We start from the raw sequence: 15268 nt of genomic DNA, 5'->3' as shown, positions 1-15268 counted from the left end.
CGACCACGAGAGAGAGCTCGCGGCGGGTCGGCCACGCTGTGCAGAGCAAAAGGCAGCCGGGGAGGAGCCCGGACACAGCGGCAAGACCGCTACAAAGAGAGAGATGCCAGCGGCCCGACCGGCCGCGTGGAGGTAAGGAGCCTGCCCGCGCTCCTCGTGGGCAGGACCGCAACATAGATTACAAATTTTAACTAACATATCAGAAATTTCATTTTTAAGTTCCTTCAGTACCCTAGGATGCATACCATCCAGTCCAGGTGATTTGCTACTCTTTAGTTTGTCAAGCTGGCCTACTGCATCTTCCAGATTCACAGTGATTTGGTTCAGTTCATCTGACTCATCACCCTTGAAAATCAACTCCGGAACTCATATCTCCCCAACATCTTCATTAGTAAACACGTAAGCAAAGAATTCATTTAGTCTTTCTGCAATGGCCTTATCTTACCTAAGAGCCCCTTTAACCCCTTGGTCATCTAAAGGTCCAACCGACTCCTCATAGGTTTCTTGCTTCGGATATATTTTTAAATATTTTTATTATGAGGTTTTGCCTCTATAGCCAACTTCATTTCAAATTGTCTCTTCACCTGTCTTATCAATGTTTTACACTTAACTTGGCAATTTCTGGTTGCATATTGATTGTGCATCTTCTATAAGGAAAACCCAATAGAATTATTTAAATATATACCTTACATGCAATTATACTGCACAGTAACAATATCTTCTGACATGAATTGGTCTTTCTTGTGACATGATTTGACAGCCTAATGTTACAGCAGTTATCTGATGATTTCATATTTATTTAGATTTTCATAAATGTGTTAATTGCAGTGAGAAATAGATACCACAGAAAAAAATCATTCCAACAGTTAACTGAACCAAACATGGGCCTGGAAGTCATAGATTTAGAATTACATAGGCAGTGTAGGATTCTAGCAAAGGAAAGGTTCATGCTGCAAGGGTGCCCTGATATGTTGAAATGTGCTTTGTCTGCAGTTTGGTAGGATAGCTATTTGTATCTGTAAAGTTAATCAGTGATATGCTAGCAAAGTCTTACCAAGGTCTTGCTGGGTTTCTTATCAAGGGAATCTCATTGGCTGTACTGTACTTTGCAAGACACACACTGGGTTTTCATGAAATCATGTAATAAGGGTTAGATGGGCCTCCTCTTTCCAGCCCTATCCTGTAGGCCCATCTAACCTGGTCTGGTTTTCAGGATATTCTTTATGAATATGTAGAAGATTCATTTGTATTCTTTGGAGACCCAGTGGCTATCCTGAAACCCAGAGCGGGGAAGGTGCACCTCCAGGACTGAGATAGGGAAACATTATCATTCTGTTTATCTGTTCATTCTTTTTTCCAAATGGGTATCACTAGGACCTCAGTTGAGAGCTTGACTGAGTCTCCTATCGTGTTGCAGCACCTGGCTAAACTGCTGTAGTGAATGTAGTGCAACAGTTTGGTCTTTTGGAAGTTCCTCACCTCAGCTTTAGCTGCTCTTTGCTCTGCATTTGCCAGCTTTGCCAACTGGAGCTGTTACTTTTGAAACCGATGTTAAAGTATAAAGTTGTCTTCGGAACTTGTAATTTAACTTTTATTCCCACAGAGTCAATGGGTGCATTTAAGTATTCGGCAACAATGGGGTAAAAAAAACCCTCAAACAAACAAAGAACAAGTAGTCTGCAAATTAATTTTAGTGCACAGCATTGAAATAGTGTATTTTTTGACCATGGCTTTGATTTCCTGCACCTTAAGAAAAGGGGAGAATTCTATAGAAAAAGCTGTGTGGAAAGAAACCACTGTGTAGAAAACGTTGCCGTGTTTTGGCCATTGAAGGTTCAATTTAAGGGTCAGGAAAAAATTCCACAGTTACTTCTGTAGATGATATAGCTTGCACATATTTGTTTCCCCCTGTGGAGACTTTTCTTTTCCACAAGTTGCAACAAATCTAAGGCCTCGGAATAAAAATGTGTGCTGTTTTCAGATTTTACAAGCAAACTGACTTGCAGGGATTTTTCACACTTTTTTCTTTGCATCTAATTTTGTCTGATCCCTTATGTGAGGCCCATTACCTATGATGTGAACATTCTGTGCCGCTGCAACTTTTCTTTTTCCAGAAGACTCTGTACCTCTGAGCTCAACCCGTGGGCTGAACATTGTGCCTCTTGATTCACAGCCCGAGATGATTTTAAACTGCTGTTCATCTTTATAGAAAGAAAAATGATTCACATCTTTCAAATAAAATCCATTTCCCTTCTGGAAATGACAAGATTAGAACATAAAAGCGAATCAGCCAACTTTAAAGATATGTTTTCTGTGTTCTTTACTATGCTGAAAAACAAGTTTGCTTATTTAAAGAGAACTGTACTCTCCATGCACCATGTAATATTTCAAAAGTGCACAGTGGAAACGGTGATACCCTCTGTTAATTAAAAAGGTTTAAGTTAAATAAAATTAAGGAAATGCAGTAATAAGCTGTTTCCCCTGTAATCCCCACCCCTGAGATCTTGGAGCAGTCATATTTGGACCAATGTCACTTAGAACCTCCCTTGCAGTGCGATCTGATTATTTTGTGCAGTGTTAGGAATTTGTTTGTGACATCATAGTCAATGTGGATCAATCCGATCCACCCATCATGAAGTGATCTGTGACTCTTGCTGATGTGGCAGCTCATGAGGTACAGAATTGTGATGATCTGCTGAATAGGGATGTGCATTCATTTTTAACGAATGCGCAATCTGCAACGTATAGGTCCATATTTGTTGCATTTGTGGGTCCACGAAATGCATGGCGAACCCCCACGAATGCAACATATCATATGTTTCCTTTCGTTTGGTTCGCGCTGTGGTGTTTTAGAAATAGAAGGCCATGTGAGAGTAGGGGCGGATTGGCTTATCGGGGGATCGGGCTTCCCCTGGTGGGCCAGACTAGCGGATCACATGGCCTCCTCTGCTCTGGGCCATTGAGGGCGCCGGGCCAAAGAAATGAAGAGACCAGGCCGGCGGGGTCAAAGAAAGAAGATGGCTGCTGCCAGCTGCCACCGCCAGAGAAATGAAGACCGGCGCAGTCAGCTGCCGACGGAGAGCAGGCCGGCAGATCTGAAGAAAACAAGATCAGCGCAGCCCGAGACTAGGCCGAAGAAAATAAGATGGCCGCTGCCAGCCGCCGCTGGAGAAATGAAGACCGGCGCAGCCCTAGACTAGGCCGAAGAAATGAAGATGGCCGCTGCCAGCCGCCGCCACCGGAGAAATGAAGACCGGCGCTGCCAGCTGGCGACAGAGATGAGCTGTTCAGCTGGGGGCCTTTGTGTGTATATGTATTTGAGATCGGAAGGATGCTTCTGTGTATGTTAGAAAGGAATGGTGCTTGTGTGTGTGAGACAGGGAAGGTGCTTCTGTATGTGTGTGGTGTATATGTGAGTCAGGGAGGGTGCTTGTGTGTGTCAATGTGTGTGTGCGAGAGAGAGATGTAAGTGAGATAGAACATGTGTGTGATTGAGAGCTTGTGTGTAAGTGAAATAGAGAGAGCCTGTGTGTGATTGAAAACCTGTGTGTAAGTAAGAGAGAGCGAGAGCATTGTATGATTGAGAGAGACTGGCCAGAGAGATGTGATGTATGTATGTGTGAGAGAGACTGATCAGGGAGATGACTGGTGTGTGTGTGTGTTTGTGAGAGAGAGAGAGAGAGACTGGTTGGGGAGATGATTGGTGTGCGAGAGACAGAAACTGGTCCTGAGGGTGTGTCTGGTGTGTGTGTGTGACAGACAGAAGAGACTGATTATGGTCCCTAAGGAAGAGGACAGTAAGGTCAGCTTCAGCAGCTACTGCTGCTTTTGGTGGGGCCTGCAAGGGAAAGGAGTAGGAGAACTGCTGGAGAGGGTAAGTAAAGGTGGCTTTTTAAGTTCATTTTTCTTGATTGACTACCATTTTAATTATTGGGTAGTATGTGATGTGTCTGCTGTTTGAAATATTTTATTGGTGTTTGGTAAAACTTTCAAAATTTGCATGTCTTTAATGATTGGATATTCCATTCATCAGCTGTTTTGAAATTATTTTATTAGTATGATTTTACTATTATGATTGATTTATATATCTTGATTTTATTGATTGTTTCATGAGGAATGGTGAAATTTTTGTTTTTCCATTGTTGCACTGTATAGAGTTTGGTGTGATGCGTTTTACAGTTCAGTTGTCTGCACATTTCTATTTATACTTTATGTGGCTTTATTCTGTATTTAGTGAGAGTTTGTGTTCTGCATGAAAAGACTGAGATGAAGCATTCTTTTAATATGTGGTTTCTCTGTAGGGATCTGTAGTAGCTTTAACTTAGTCTGTTCTGTTTTCCTGATAGGAGGTGTATTGATATTTTAGATTCTGGTGTAATATTTGTGGTATTATTTGAGTGTTGGCAGATAGTACTGTGTTGATATGGGAGGACCATGCTGAAATATATCACAATAGGTATGATGCCATATGAATTCCAAGATGCAAAGTTTTCTTGTTGGCATCACAACAGTGCATGAAATTATCACAATAACGTATATATTAATTTTACCTCAGAATGTCACTTTTCATGTAAAATATGAAATGCATAATTTAAAATTATGTATGGGGAGGTGGGGGTAGGACGCCAGGCTGTAAGGTTTGCCTAGGGTGCCTAATACCCTTGTACCAGCCCTGTACACAGCAGCAATGCTCCACCCCACCCAGGCATAGTTCATCATGTTTCAGGTCCTTGCACGCATGTTAGACTCCTTGGTCCGTGTTTCAAGTCAGGTCGGGTGGAGAGTATGCCCCGGTTGACAGTCACGCCGCATGCTGAGCCTCGTCTTGTCTTGCCTCCTTGTCTTTCCCCCTATCAACACCACAGTGACCTGACTACCTCTGCTCTGCCAGCCTGTGTTGTCCCTATCAAAACTACAGTGACATGACTACTTCAGTTCTGCCAGCCTGTCTAGCCCTATCAAAACCACAGGGACCAGACTACTTCTGCTCTGCCAGCCTGTCTTGCCCCTTTCAACTTTCTGCCACTCTGCTTGCTGCCATACACCAGATGAATCACTCAGCTCCTTGTGTTCTTGCCACTATCATGGTTCCTCTCAGTGTGTTGGTGCTAGTCTTTCTGCTTGCTATGTTCCCCCTTCATTGTGCTGTAGGATGTTGATGCTTGCCACTTTGCCTGTCGTGCTGCCTTCAAGGGTTCATGCAACTATTATCGGTGCTCTCTTTTGAAGCTGTGCTGTGTTTTTGACACTCTTGCTGCTGCTTTGCACCTCTGTTAAAGCACTCTATCCACTCCTGGTACCCCTTTGCCCCTTTACAGTGCCTTAGGCTATTCCTGCCACTTTGGTGTCAATTTGCCACAGTGTAAGTACCTTGGAGCTCTTTTCTTGTTCTGATGATTGCTCCCCAGAAGTTTCATCATAATTGATAAGAAAACCCCAATTCTGCAGCCCAAACTAGGCTGCAAATACTTCCCCCATTGACTTTAATGGAAAAATGGAAAACTTTAATGGGAAAATGGGAAAATGGAAAATAAACAAATCAAACAAATTGGTTTCCCCCATGAAACGAATGCAACGAATTTGGGTCCTGGCAAAATGAATAAGAATGGAAACAAATTTTTTCCTTCTGCACATCCCTACTGCTGAAACAATTTCCAAAAGAAAAGGATGATCTTGGATGTCTTTAATGCAGTGCAGTCCTGCATTTTGTGCCTCCTGTTGTTACATGGAAACGTACCTGTGCATATATTGGACACCTGGTGGCAGACTGTTATGACTCAGGAGGTGGACCCTTGATCCAACATAGTGTGTTAACGTTCTATCGTCGGAAGGCGAGGCCAACTCAGAAGATCTCGAGAGGTGGAAGAGGGCAATCTGGATGCAGGCGCCTCCTGCAGGTCGTGTGGTCCAGATAGCTGGCGCCTCCAGCAGGTCGTGTGATTCAGGTAGCTGCCGCCTCCAGCGGGTAGTACAATTCAACGGCTGAGCTGGCACCTTCAGCAGGTCGATATGGGCAGTCAAGAGTTGGTCAGGGGATCAAGAACCAGAGGATACTCCGCAGCCAGTCCAGAGATCAAGAACCAGAGGAAACTCTGCAGCCAGTCCAGGGATCAAAAACCAGAGGAAACTCTGCAGCCAGTCCAGGGATCAAGAACCAAACAAAGTCAGAAGCCAGTCCAGGATCAGATACCAGGGAAGAACAGCAGCCAGTCCGGGAATCAAGCACAGGAGGTCAATCACAGGAACGGAACTCAGGAACAAAATCACAGGAGCCAAGAAGCCAAGGCAAGGTCTGAAGGCACAGACCTTGCCTTAAATAGTCCCCCGAAGATGGAGCCTACAGGAAGGAGCCCAACCCATTTCCTGTAGAGGCTCCTTTAACTCCAGGCCCTAGGGAGCCCCAAGGGGCAGAGCTAGCCGCGCAGGGAGAATGTCGCGGCCATGTTGACCAGGCAGCAGATACTGCCGCAGGAAAAGCCCGCTGACGCCGAGCCTCAACATCAGCGGCCCGACCCACCGCCCCGGGGAGTGACCAGCCCCGGTCGCGGCTTGCTGCGGCCGGCGGCCATAACACAGACACAAAAAGGAATGGAATTAGCATGAGCGACTCCTACCACTGCTCACAAATTCCAAACTTGTGCCAGTTCAGCCCCTTTTGGTTTCTGTGTGTACTGTTGAAATGCTCCACAGTACACGGGGAGGGAGGGTATTCTAAAACTGAATCGATGAATTATTGCCAGTAGCACCAGAGTTATTCCATTTTCATTTCTAGAATTGGATGGAACATATTTATTATATTTTAAAGTATGCTGTGTTGCACTGTGAACTCCTTAGTTCTTGAAGCTTGGAGTTCCTGATTTGATTATCCTTTATTTGTGATGGCCTCATCCCTGCAAAATTCAGAGGTGTGCAAAAATAATCTTACACAGAGATGGTCCGAGGCAGATGAAAATGAACATATTGGTGTGCTTTAGCAGAGCTCTCCCTTTGCAGAAGCCACTGCCACTGCTTTCCGGGTTACCGGGTCCTCAGTTACAGCGGCAAAACTTTGCAGCTCACTGGAAAGAGGCTGGGCATTCCAAGACCCACTCCCAGGGAAGACATTCAGGCATCTGGAAACACTCCTGCCCTGTCTCGGGGTGTTTTAGGCAGCCGCTGTGGTTTCAGCAAGGCCCCTCCATTTGGCACAGTGCGCACCCTTAATTGCCAGATTGTGGTCCAAATACAGCCGGCAAAGGAAATCCAGGAAGCCTAACTTACATCATCAGGATACTGCAATTTTTGGTCTAAGAAATATTCACAAATTACCTCTTCATTTTTGGTGAAATCTCAAGAGCCACAGACAAAGCTGGTAGCCAGTACTCCTTGACACAGACCCAGCAGTCCTGGGGTGGCCTTTATGAAGATGGAGAAACTAATTGTAGAATGCTATCTCACTGAGCTCAAGCTGTGGGGGGGAGGGGACTGAGGAGCAGGGTGGCAGCAGGAGGCATTTAACTAACAGTTGTTAGCAGGAGAAGAACTGCCAAATCAGCAATAACAAGTGTAATGATCCACTGGGGTTCATTACCAGTATCGCCCTAGTGTAACACCTTTCAGCTAGGGACAGGTGGTTTAGAACAGAGGGAGGGTACCATTCGTTACCGCCCCTCCTTTTGAGGGAGCTGGGATGATGGCCTCCCCCTTGAGGTTATTTAAGCAGCTCTCTCCTGTGAGCTTTTGAGGCAGTGCAGTTTGGTTTTTGAAGTTAGAGGCGGTTTTGGTGTGTTTGCCTTCCTTTGATTTTGGGGCCTACCCTTGGACTCAGGTATCGCCTGCCTGCAGATCCTGGGCAAGGTCGAGGAAGCTGCCTCTGCAGGCCACAACTTGGCTGCAGGGTAGGCTTTTGGGTTATTTTGGGATTTTTCCATTTTTCTTGGTAAGAAGCCTGCCAGACTCTTGAGTATTGATTAGGGGACCCAGGATAGGGAAGACCAGCCCATCTGCAATCTCCTAGAGGACAGGGGAATATTGGTGACCTGCAGCAGAGGCTTTCTGGTGTTTAGATCAGTTTTGGGAAAAAGAACCTTTAGGTTAGAAGAGCCAGGAGGAAGAGATTTTTTCTTCCCCCTTCCTTCCTGTTCAGAGGAACATTGAGAGCTGTGTGTTGCAGAGTGGATCCCGTCCATTGTGGGATTCGAGAGAGATCGAGATAGGCATTTGGAGAGGAGAATGTGAGTACGACCACATTGAGATCTATCGAGGACCCCCAACTGGAGTCTTCACCCCCTGGGGAGAGATGGAAAATTGACTCTGTGTGTATAGATTTGGTTATCTGACTCCAACAGGCAGTGGCAGACACACCAACCATCTAGGTCCGGGGGACCTAGCCTCCTCCTCTGCAGGTTGAGACCTTGGGTTCTGGGGGTCAGCAGGGCTTAGAGCAAAGTGATCATAGGGAATCTGGGTACTAGGCAACAATTTGGGCAGGCAGCTGGAAGCAGTGTTGATGTCCAGGCAGTGGTCAGAGGCCAGAACAGACGAGTCAGATCAGAGAGGACTGGGAAGCGGGGCACAGAGCAGGAAGACACAGGCAGAGACTGGAATACAGGGCAGGATACACAGGAGGCAACAGGACAGACAGAGCACATGGGAAAGGCAAAGAAAGACAGGACACCAGGAACAAGGCATGGCATGGCAGGGTACAGGAGCACGACAAGGCAAAGCTGGAAAAGAGGAAAAGACGACAGCAGAACATTTGTATTGGGGGGGAGGGGGGAAGAAAGCTCTCTAGGAAAAAGAGGGAGATGATAAAGAATTGAAGCTTTCCCCAGACTTAAGCACATGGGCTTTAGATGTGAGGCAAAAACAAAGTAAGGCTGAAACACTGTCAGCTCTGTATAAACAATGCGAGAATGTGTTTGAGTAGGGTTGGTCAGCTCTGCCCTTTTTATCAGATAGAGAAAGGTGTGTTATACAGTTTTTGTAAACATCCAAACGCCGGAGAACAAGTAGCTCAATTGATGGTACCCCACGAATTTCATTTGGCAATGTAAAAACTGGCAAATCAGGTAAACTTTAGGGGGTCATTTAGGTGGGGAGAATCACTGGCCAGGATTCTTCACATGCTCTATTGTCCAGGTATTCATTCAGCTGTAGCCTGGTACATAACATAGGCCATATTAGCCTCGGGATATTGGTACACTCCAGTTCAAATAAAAAGAGAGAGGAATAAACTGGTGCCGGGGCCATTGGTTGTTAGCCCTTTTCATACTATAGTTATGGATATCATGGACCATTGGAAAAAAGTGGCAGAGGAAGCCAATACATATTTAGCAGTGAGCAATTCTGTCAGAAACTGCACCCTTAAGAATTACAACCGCCTCACAAAATTGTTGTGAAGCTAGTCAACATTTTTAATCTGGTTGCTATCCTAACATGATCATTTCGGATCAGGGTACCAAATTCCAATTCCCTTTGGTGAAACAACTGTATTGATCTCTGGGTATTCAGGCAATCAGAACTTCCCCAAACCATCCTCAAAAAGAAGGGTGGTAGAGCAGCTAAATCAGACCGTAAAAAGGATGCTTGGAAAATGTATACAAGATGAGCCCTCCAAAGGGGACCAACTTATCCGCTATCTTATATTCATCTACAGAGAGATGCTTCATTCATCTAGTGGGTTATCAGCTTTCAAATTACTTTCTGGGTGGCCACTCTGAGGCCTCTTGAATATAATCAAAGAAAATTGGCAAAATGCAATTGACCCAACACCTCATAAATATGGGAAGCCAATCTGATAGAAAGCTTATCGAATGCAGAAAACTTAAAAGGTATAGTGGAACAAGAAGTTCAAGAATTGTTAAAATTAGGAGTTAATTCAACCTTCACATATGGTGGCAGCAGTGGAATTGCAAACCTGACTCAGGAAAGCGGGTCAGAAAAGGATTATAGGGAGATATTTCTCTGTCGAGCAGAAGGGTATGTGACAGAGTGTGACAATAAAGGGAGTGATATGAGCAACTTAGCTAAAGTAGACAGAGTTTTCCTATGCGCTCAGTTAATGGAGCTGCTCCCTTAGCTCGGCAGTAGATTCCTTGGTTGAAGGTTCAAATCTCAAGGTTTGTTAGAAAAATAGGCTGTAGTATTACAGAATGCATGGTAAGCATGGAACCTTTACACAGGTATGTTCCAGCCATATGCTCTAACTTGCACAGCACTAAATTAATACTATTGTTTGTACAAGTTGTATTAATAATTTACTCTATCCCACTTTTGACCTTTGCAAGGTGTCCACTCTCAGCGTTACATACAGTATCTTATAAGTATAATAGTAATGCTAGCTTAAGCATTTTCCTCTTTGATTGTCTCATACTGAGGTCTTTTGTTATTAATAAATATTAATAAGATCCACTTGTGCTTTCAAGAGCTGTCTGCCAGGCATCCTTTTATTGTGAGAACTGTAACACAAAGCTGAAAGGTTATAGCATTGAGAAAATGTAGCAGAGTTGATTTCATGCACATAACTGGATCTCCTACAGCATTGTAAATATATCCTTGCTTACCTGGATAATACAAAGCAGCAAAAGTCTTTTTAACAAGTATTGGTGGTTATATTCTCATGTTCCATGTTGCTAGCAGTGTGTGCTTGTGCATGAAACTCTCTTATAGAAATGAGGGCCCTTTATGTGTAGGTGATGAAACTATTTGGTTCATGTGATAATTTTGTTAGAATCTATTCAGGAAATTGTTTAAGGCACACTTCTTTTCAAAAGCTTTTAATATGTAATATTTTAACTGATTTTGTGCTATTTTTACTTGACTGTTTTGTGATGATGTGAACGATGTTTTAAGTGTTGTATTTTGTTTTACTATGTTTATATTTTTGCAATCCACAATATATATTTCTAAAATTGCAGAATATAAGATCAGTTAAATAAATTAAATAAAATATTGCATAGCATGTTATGCTGGCCTGTACATCCCTCTGTTGTGTTTTCCGCACACAGCGAGTAGGCAGAGTAAGCTGACGGGAAGGACGGGTGAAAAGAACCATAGGCCGGGTAGGAAAAAATATTGAAGCCAGAGCAGTATAAAGATGTTTTTCCATTTACCCTCCCTCCCAGGCAATGATCGGGGCACTCTGTGTGGGAAAACCTGCAAGGAGGACAGAGATGATGAATGGATGGGGGTAAGCCTGGCAAGGCAACCCAAGGCGGATGGCAGTATTCTGGTAAGATCTGGCTTTCTGTTAATATCACCAGGATGATTGCTGCTGCTGCTGCTGTTGCTTCAGTGCTATGGCTTCATACGTTAGGATTAATGGTTTTACCAGAATCTGAGTGAGTCCAGCTTCAGGGGCACAGCTCCATTGTACTTTGGCAGGAAGGAAAGCTTTAGCAAACGGTTTATTTATAGAAAAAATGCGTCACTAAAATCCCACCTGTGCAATTGCCACAAGCTGCCCTGTATAAGTAAAACAAGTCTGAGCACAGAAAATTTAAAGTAGATAAACGTTATCTTTTCCTGCATATTTTGTTTTCATAGAATATAATATCATACAGGTATCGCTATTTTAACTAAGGATGTGTTTACTATATACGCCATGATTGCTAATACAGAATGATGGGTTATATATATATATAAATATGAAATATATACTATAAACAATGTTGCTAGGATCCATTAGAAAGGGATAATTAATAAAAAGGTAAGACAGGACTAGAGTATTAACATTTTGCAATACTACGAACAAAACTTGGAGCAAACATTTTCAGTGGAGCCAAGTGGCATAATTAATCATTCCTGCTACTGCCAACACTACTGCATTCATTGTGTCCTAAGTGCCATGTGTTTCAGCCTTGCTGTGTATTCAATTAGTCTTTTAGGTTTTGCTTAAGTAGTCTTGGCTGTCCAGAAGGCCCTAGGCAAGGTGGAGGTAGATCAGACTAGAAAAGATCCATTGTTTTCAAGGATGGATATGGAAGCCATGCTTTTGGCTAATGTTGGCTATGTTTTCATCCCTACGTCCTACAAGGCTAAAATCTGTGGAGTGATAGCCAGAAGGAAGCTTTGGTCAAAATGTTGGTCTGTAGATGCATCTTCTCAGAGCTAATTGTTTTGGATCTCTTTTGAAGGTTGTTTTGATCTCAGGTGGAAACACTGGTTAGGATATGGATGAGGGGATGAAGGCTTTCCTGTTATAAGGTATATCCCAACTTAATTAGTCTCTCTTTCCTTCCCCTGGGGAGCATAAGGGTAGACGTAATTTTTCTTCCCCCAGAGGATCCCAGTCTTGTAGTACAGATGCTTTTCAGGAGGAAGCCCTCAAGGTTGAGGAGGTCCTCCAGGCAAAGCAAGTCAAACCAGAGTCTGACTCTTGGAACCCTCTGCTGCAGCAGATAAGGGAAAAGCTGCAAATTTTCTTCCTAACCTACAAAAAAATGATTTCAGATGGATGGGTATTAGATCTCACTGAATGAGGCTGTCTGAGAGTTTACTATCCTTCTTTATGAGCTCGAGACTTCTCAGGGAAAGAGTGAAAGCTTCAGTGCTACAGCATACGCTTGACCAGTTGCAGAATCTGTTGTCCCACAGAAAGGCTTTTTGGAATCTACTCTTTTTGGCCATCTGGAAATAAAGGTTGGGAGAGAGGAGAATTTCAGGCCAATTTTTGGACCTGAAAAAGTAGAACAATTCTGTCAAAGTCCTGCACTTCAGAATTCCTAGATTCACTGATTCAGGCCATCAGATCAGGGGATTTTCTGTGTTTCTTAAATCTGCATCATGTCTATCTGTACACCTTAGGTGCCCATTTCCATTCAACCTTGCCTTAGCTACTAGGGTACTGTTTATTCTACCATATCTTGTCAAAATCCTTATCAGGCACAGGACAAATTTGGAGTATTGTAAGGACTGCAACAAATAGTCTCTTTGCTGGAGGAGCTTGCAGGAGCAAGAATTCATTGAAATGGCCTCAGAATCCCTCTCACTTAAGTGTCAAGTTTCCAGAGGCCTAATTCTCTCTTATTTTGTTAGCGGTAAAGATTCTGCAGGATTCTGTTTAAGGATCCTTGCCCAGGTTTTACACGAGAACTCTGCATTGTGTGCCGCTATGCAGGTGGTCCTCAGCTTGGGACCCCCTACATATTATGGCTAAATTCATCTCTGCTTGTCGACAGCGAAAGCGAGTTTGTTTACCGTAAATGAGGATCTCCGTAGACAGCAGGATGAATTGGCCATTATTTTAACAACTGCTCACCTCCCCAGAGAGTCTCCTACCTCTCTAGAATTAAGCACCATAATCAACTAAGGATCTCACGAGGCAGCAGTCCTGCTGTAGCTGCCATACATGCTTGGCAGAGCACAGCTCTACTGAGCTCAGAGGGTGGTCTATTCGATACCATAAGATGATGTCACCCCACGAGTTATGGCTAATTCATCCTGCTGCCTATGGAGAACCCTCGTAAGCAAGCTTACATTTTTAAAAATCTAAAAATAATCCAAACTTTTCTTTAAGAATAATGCATTCTAAATTGGTGATTACCACCCAAAAAAGAGATCTTGGAAATGAGTGCAATAAAGAGGGCTATGCTGTGCAGATGTCTCTAAGATCGTTCTGCCTATTTGCAGTTTTAGCATACTTTTTGATGGTTAAGCACAAAAGTTAAACAAGTTTTCCCTTGGAATATGACCCCCAACCATAGAAAATGTTGAAATACCTGGTAAAGACTTTGCTGAGCTCATAATCTGCTCCCTCAGAGAACTTGGAAAAGCCGGTGTCTGAGGGAGATTGGACCCTCGGCCCAGGTCACAGAGCACTCAGAGGTTCCTCTTCACAAAAGTGGAAGTAAGGAGGAGGCTGGGAGCTACAGTCCAGTTAGTCTGACCTCATTGGTGAGTAAATTAATGGAATCACTGCTAAAACAGAGGATAGTACAGTTTCTGGAATCCAATTGCTTACAAGATCCCAGGCAGCAGATTACCAGAGATAGATCTTGTCAGACAAATCTGATCAATTTCTTTGATTGGGTGACAGAGAGTTGTATCAAGGAAGAGCACTAGATGTAGTGTTCTTAGATTTCAGTAAGGCCTTTTACACAGTTCTGCATAGGTGACTTATAAATAAACTGAGCGCCTTTGATATGGGCCCTAAAGTGAAATGACTAGGTTAGAAACTGGTTAAATGCGAGGTGACAAAGGGAAATAGAAATGGGATTTCACTCCAGAGAGAGGAGGGTTACTAATGGTGTGCCACAGGGATTAATACTTGGACTGGTTCTTTTCAACATTTTTGTGAATGTTATAGTGAAATGATAGTTGGGAAAGGATTGAAAACCAAAGTTTGCAATAGGGTAGACACCCATGAAGGTGTAGAAAACAGGAGGAGGGATGTAGTATAACATGAGGAATGGTACATAGTAGGGGCGGATTGCCCTATCGGGGGATCGGGCATCCCCCGGTGGGCCGGTCGCTCTAATCACGTGGTCTGCTGAGCGTGGCTATGACAGAGCCATGCTCAGCAGACCATGAGGTATCTCCTGGGCCGGCCTGGGTGGCGAATCCCCGGGCCGGTCGTCAGCGGGAATCCGCCCCTGCTACATAGTCTGGCAGCTAAAATTTAAAGTTAAAAAATGTAGAATATTGTACAAAACAAGAGTAGGATCTGAGGGGGAGATCATATCTATTGATCTCAAGGTGGCCAAACAAATGGATAAGGTGGTGGCAAACGTCAGAAAGATGCTTGGGTGCACAGGGAAAAGAATGGTCAGCAGATAAAAGGAGGTGATATTGCACTTGTGTAAGACCCTAGTGAGTTCTCATTTGGAATACTGTGAGTAATTATAGAAATCACATCTTCAAAAAGGATATAAACTGGATGGAGTTGGTCCAGAGAGTAGCTACTAAAATGGTCAGAGATTTTATTGTAGAGCGTATGAGGACAAACTTAAAGATCTAAAGATATATATCCTAGAGGTGAAGTTGGATAGGTGAGATATTTAAAGATATCAATGCACAAGTGGTGGACCTCTTTCAACAGGCTCTGTAATGTAGGGGTCATGGGATGAGGGTGAAAGGAGGTAGATTGAGGAGTAATCCAAAGAAGTATTACTTTACATGGAACCGCCTCCCAGTGGAGGCAAGGACAGTATCTGAATTCAAGAAAGTTGGGACAAGCACAGGGGATCTCTGAAGGATTGATAGGGATTCTAGAACTGAGCAAGTAGTGTGGATGGGCAGACAAGATAAACTGTATGGTCTTTTTCTACTGTTAAAGTTCTGTGTTTCC

The 15268-nt window shown here is 43.7% G+C and overlaps 1 protein-coding gene across 1 annotated transcript in view; it reads left to right on the top strand.

Moving 5' to 3' along the window:
* The window catches only part of ITGA9 (integrin subunit alpha 9), an 855720-nt gene that overhangs the window by 56148 nt on the left and 784304 nt on the right, over positions 1–15268 (top strand). Inside the window, exon 3 of the mRNA XM_029589807.1 lies at positions 11106–11212. Coding sequence (XP_029445667.1) covers positions 11106–11212 — 107 coding nt within the window. The remainder of the gene's footprint in view (positions 1–11105; positions 11213–15268) is intronic.

The sequence above is a fragment of the Rhinatrema bivittatum genome, chromosome 2 (genome assembly GCF_901001135.1).
Source record: "Rhinatrema bivittatum chromosome 2, aRhiBiv1.1, whole genome shotgun sequence".
Classification (NCBI taxonomy): Eukaryota; Metazoa; Chordata; class Amphibia; order Gymnophiona; family Rhinatrematidae; genus Rhinatrema; species Rhinatrema bivittatum.
This window is presented reverse-complemented; position numbering and strand designations above follow the sequence as displayed.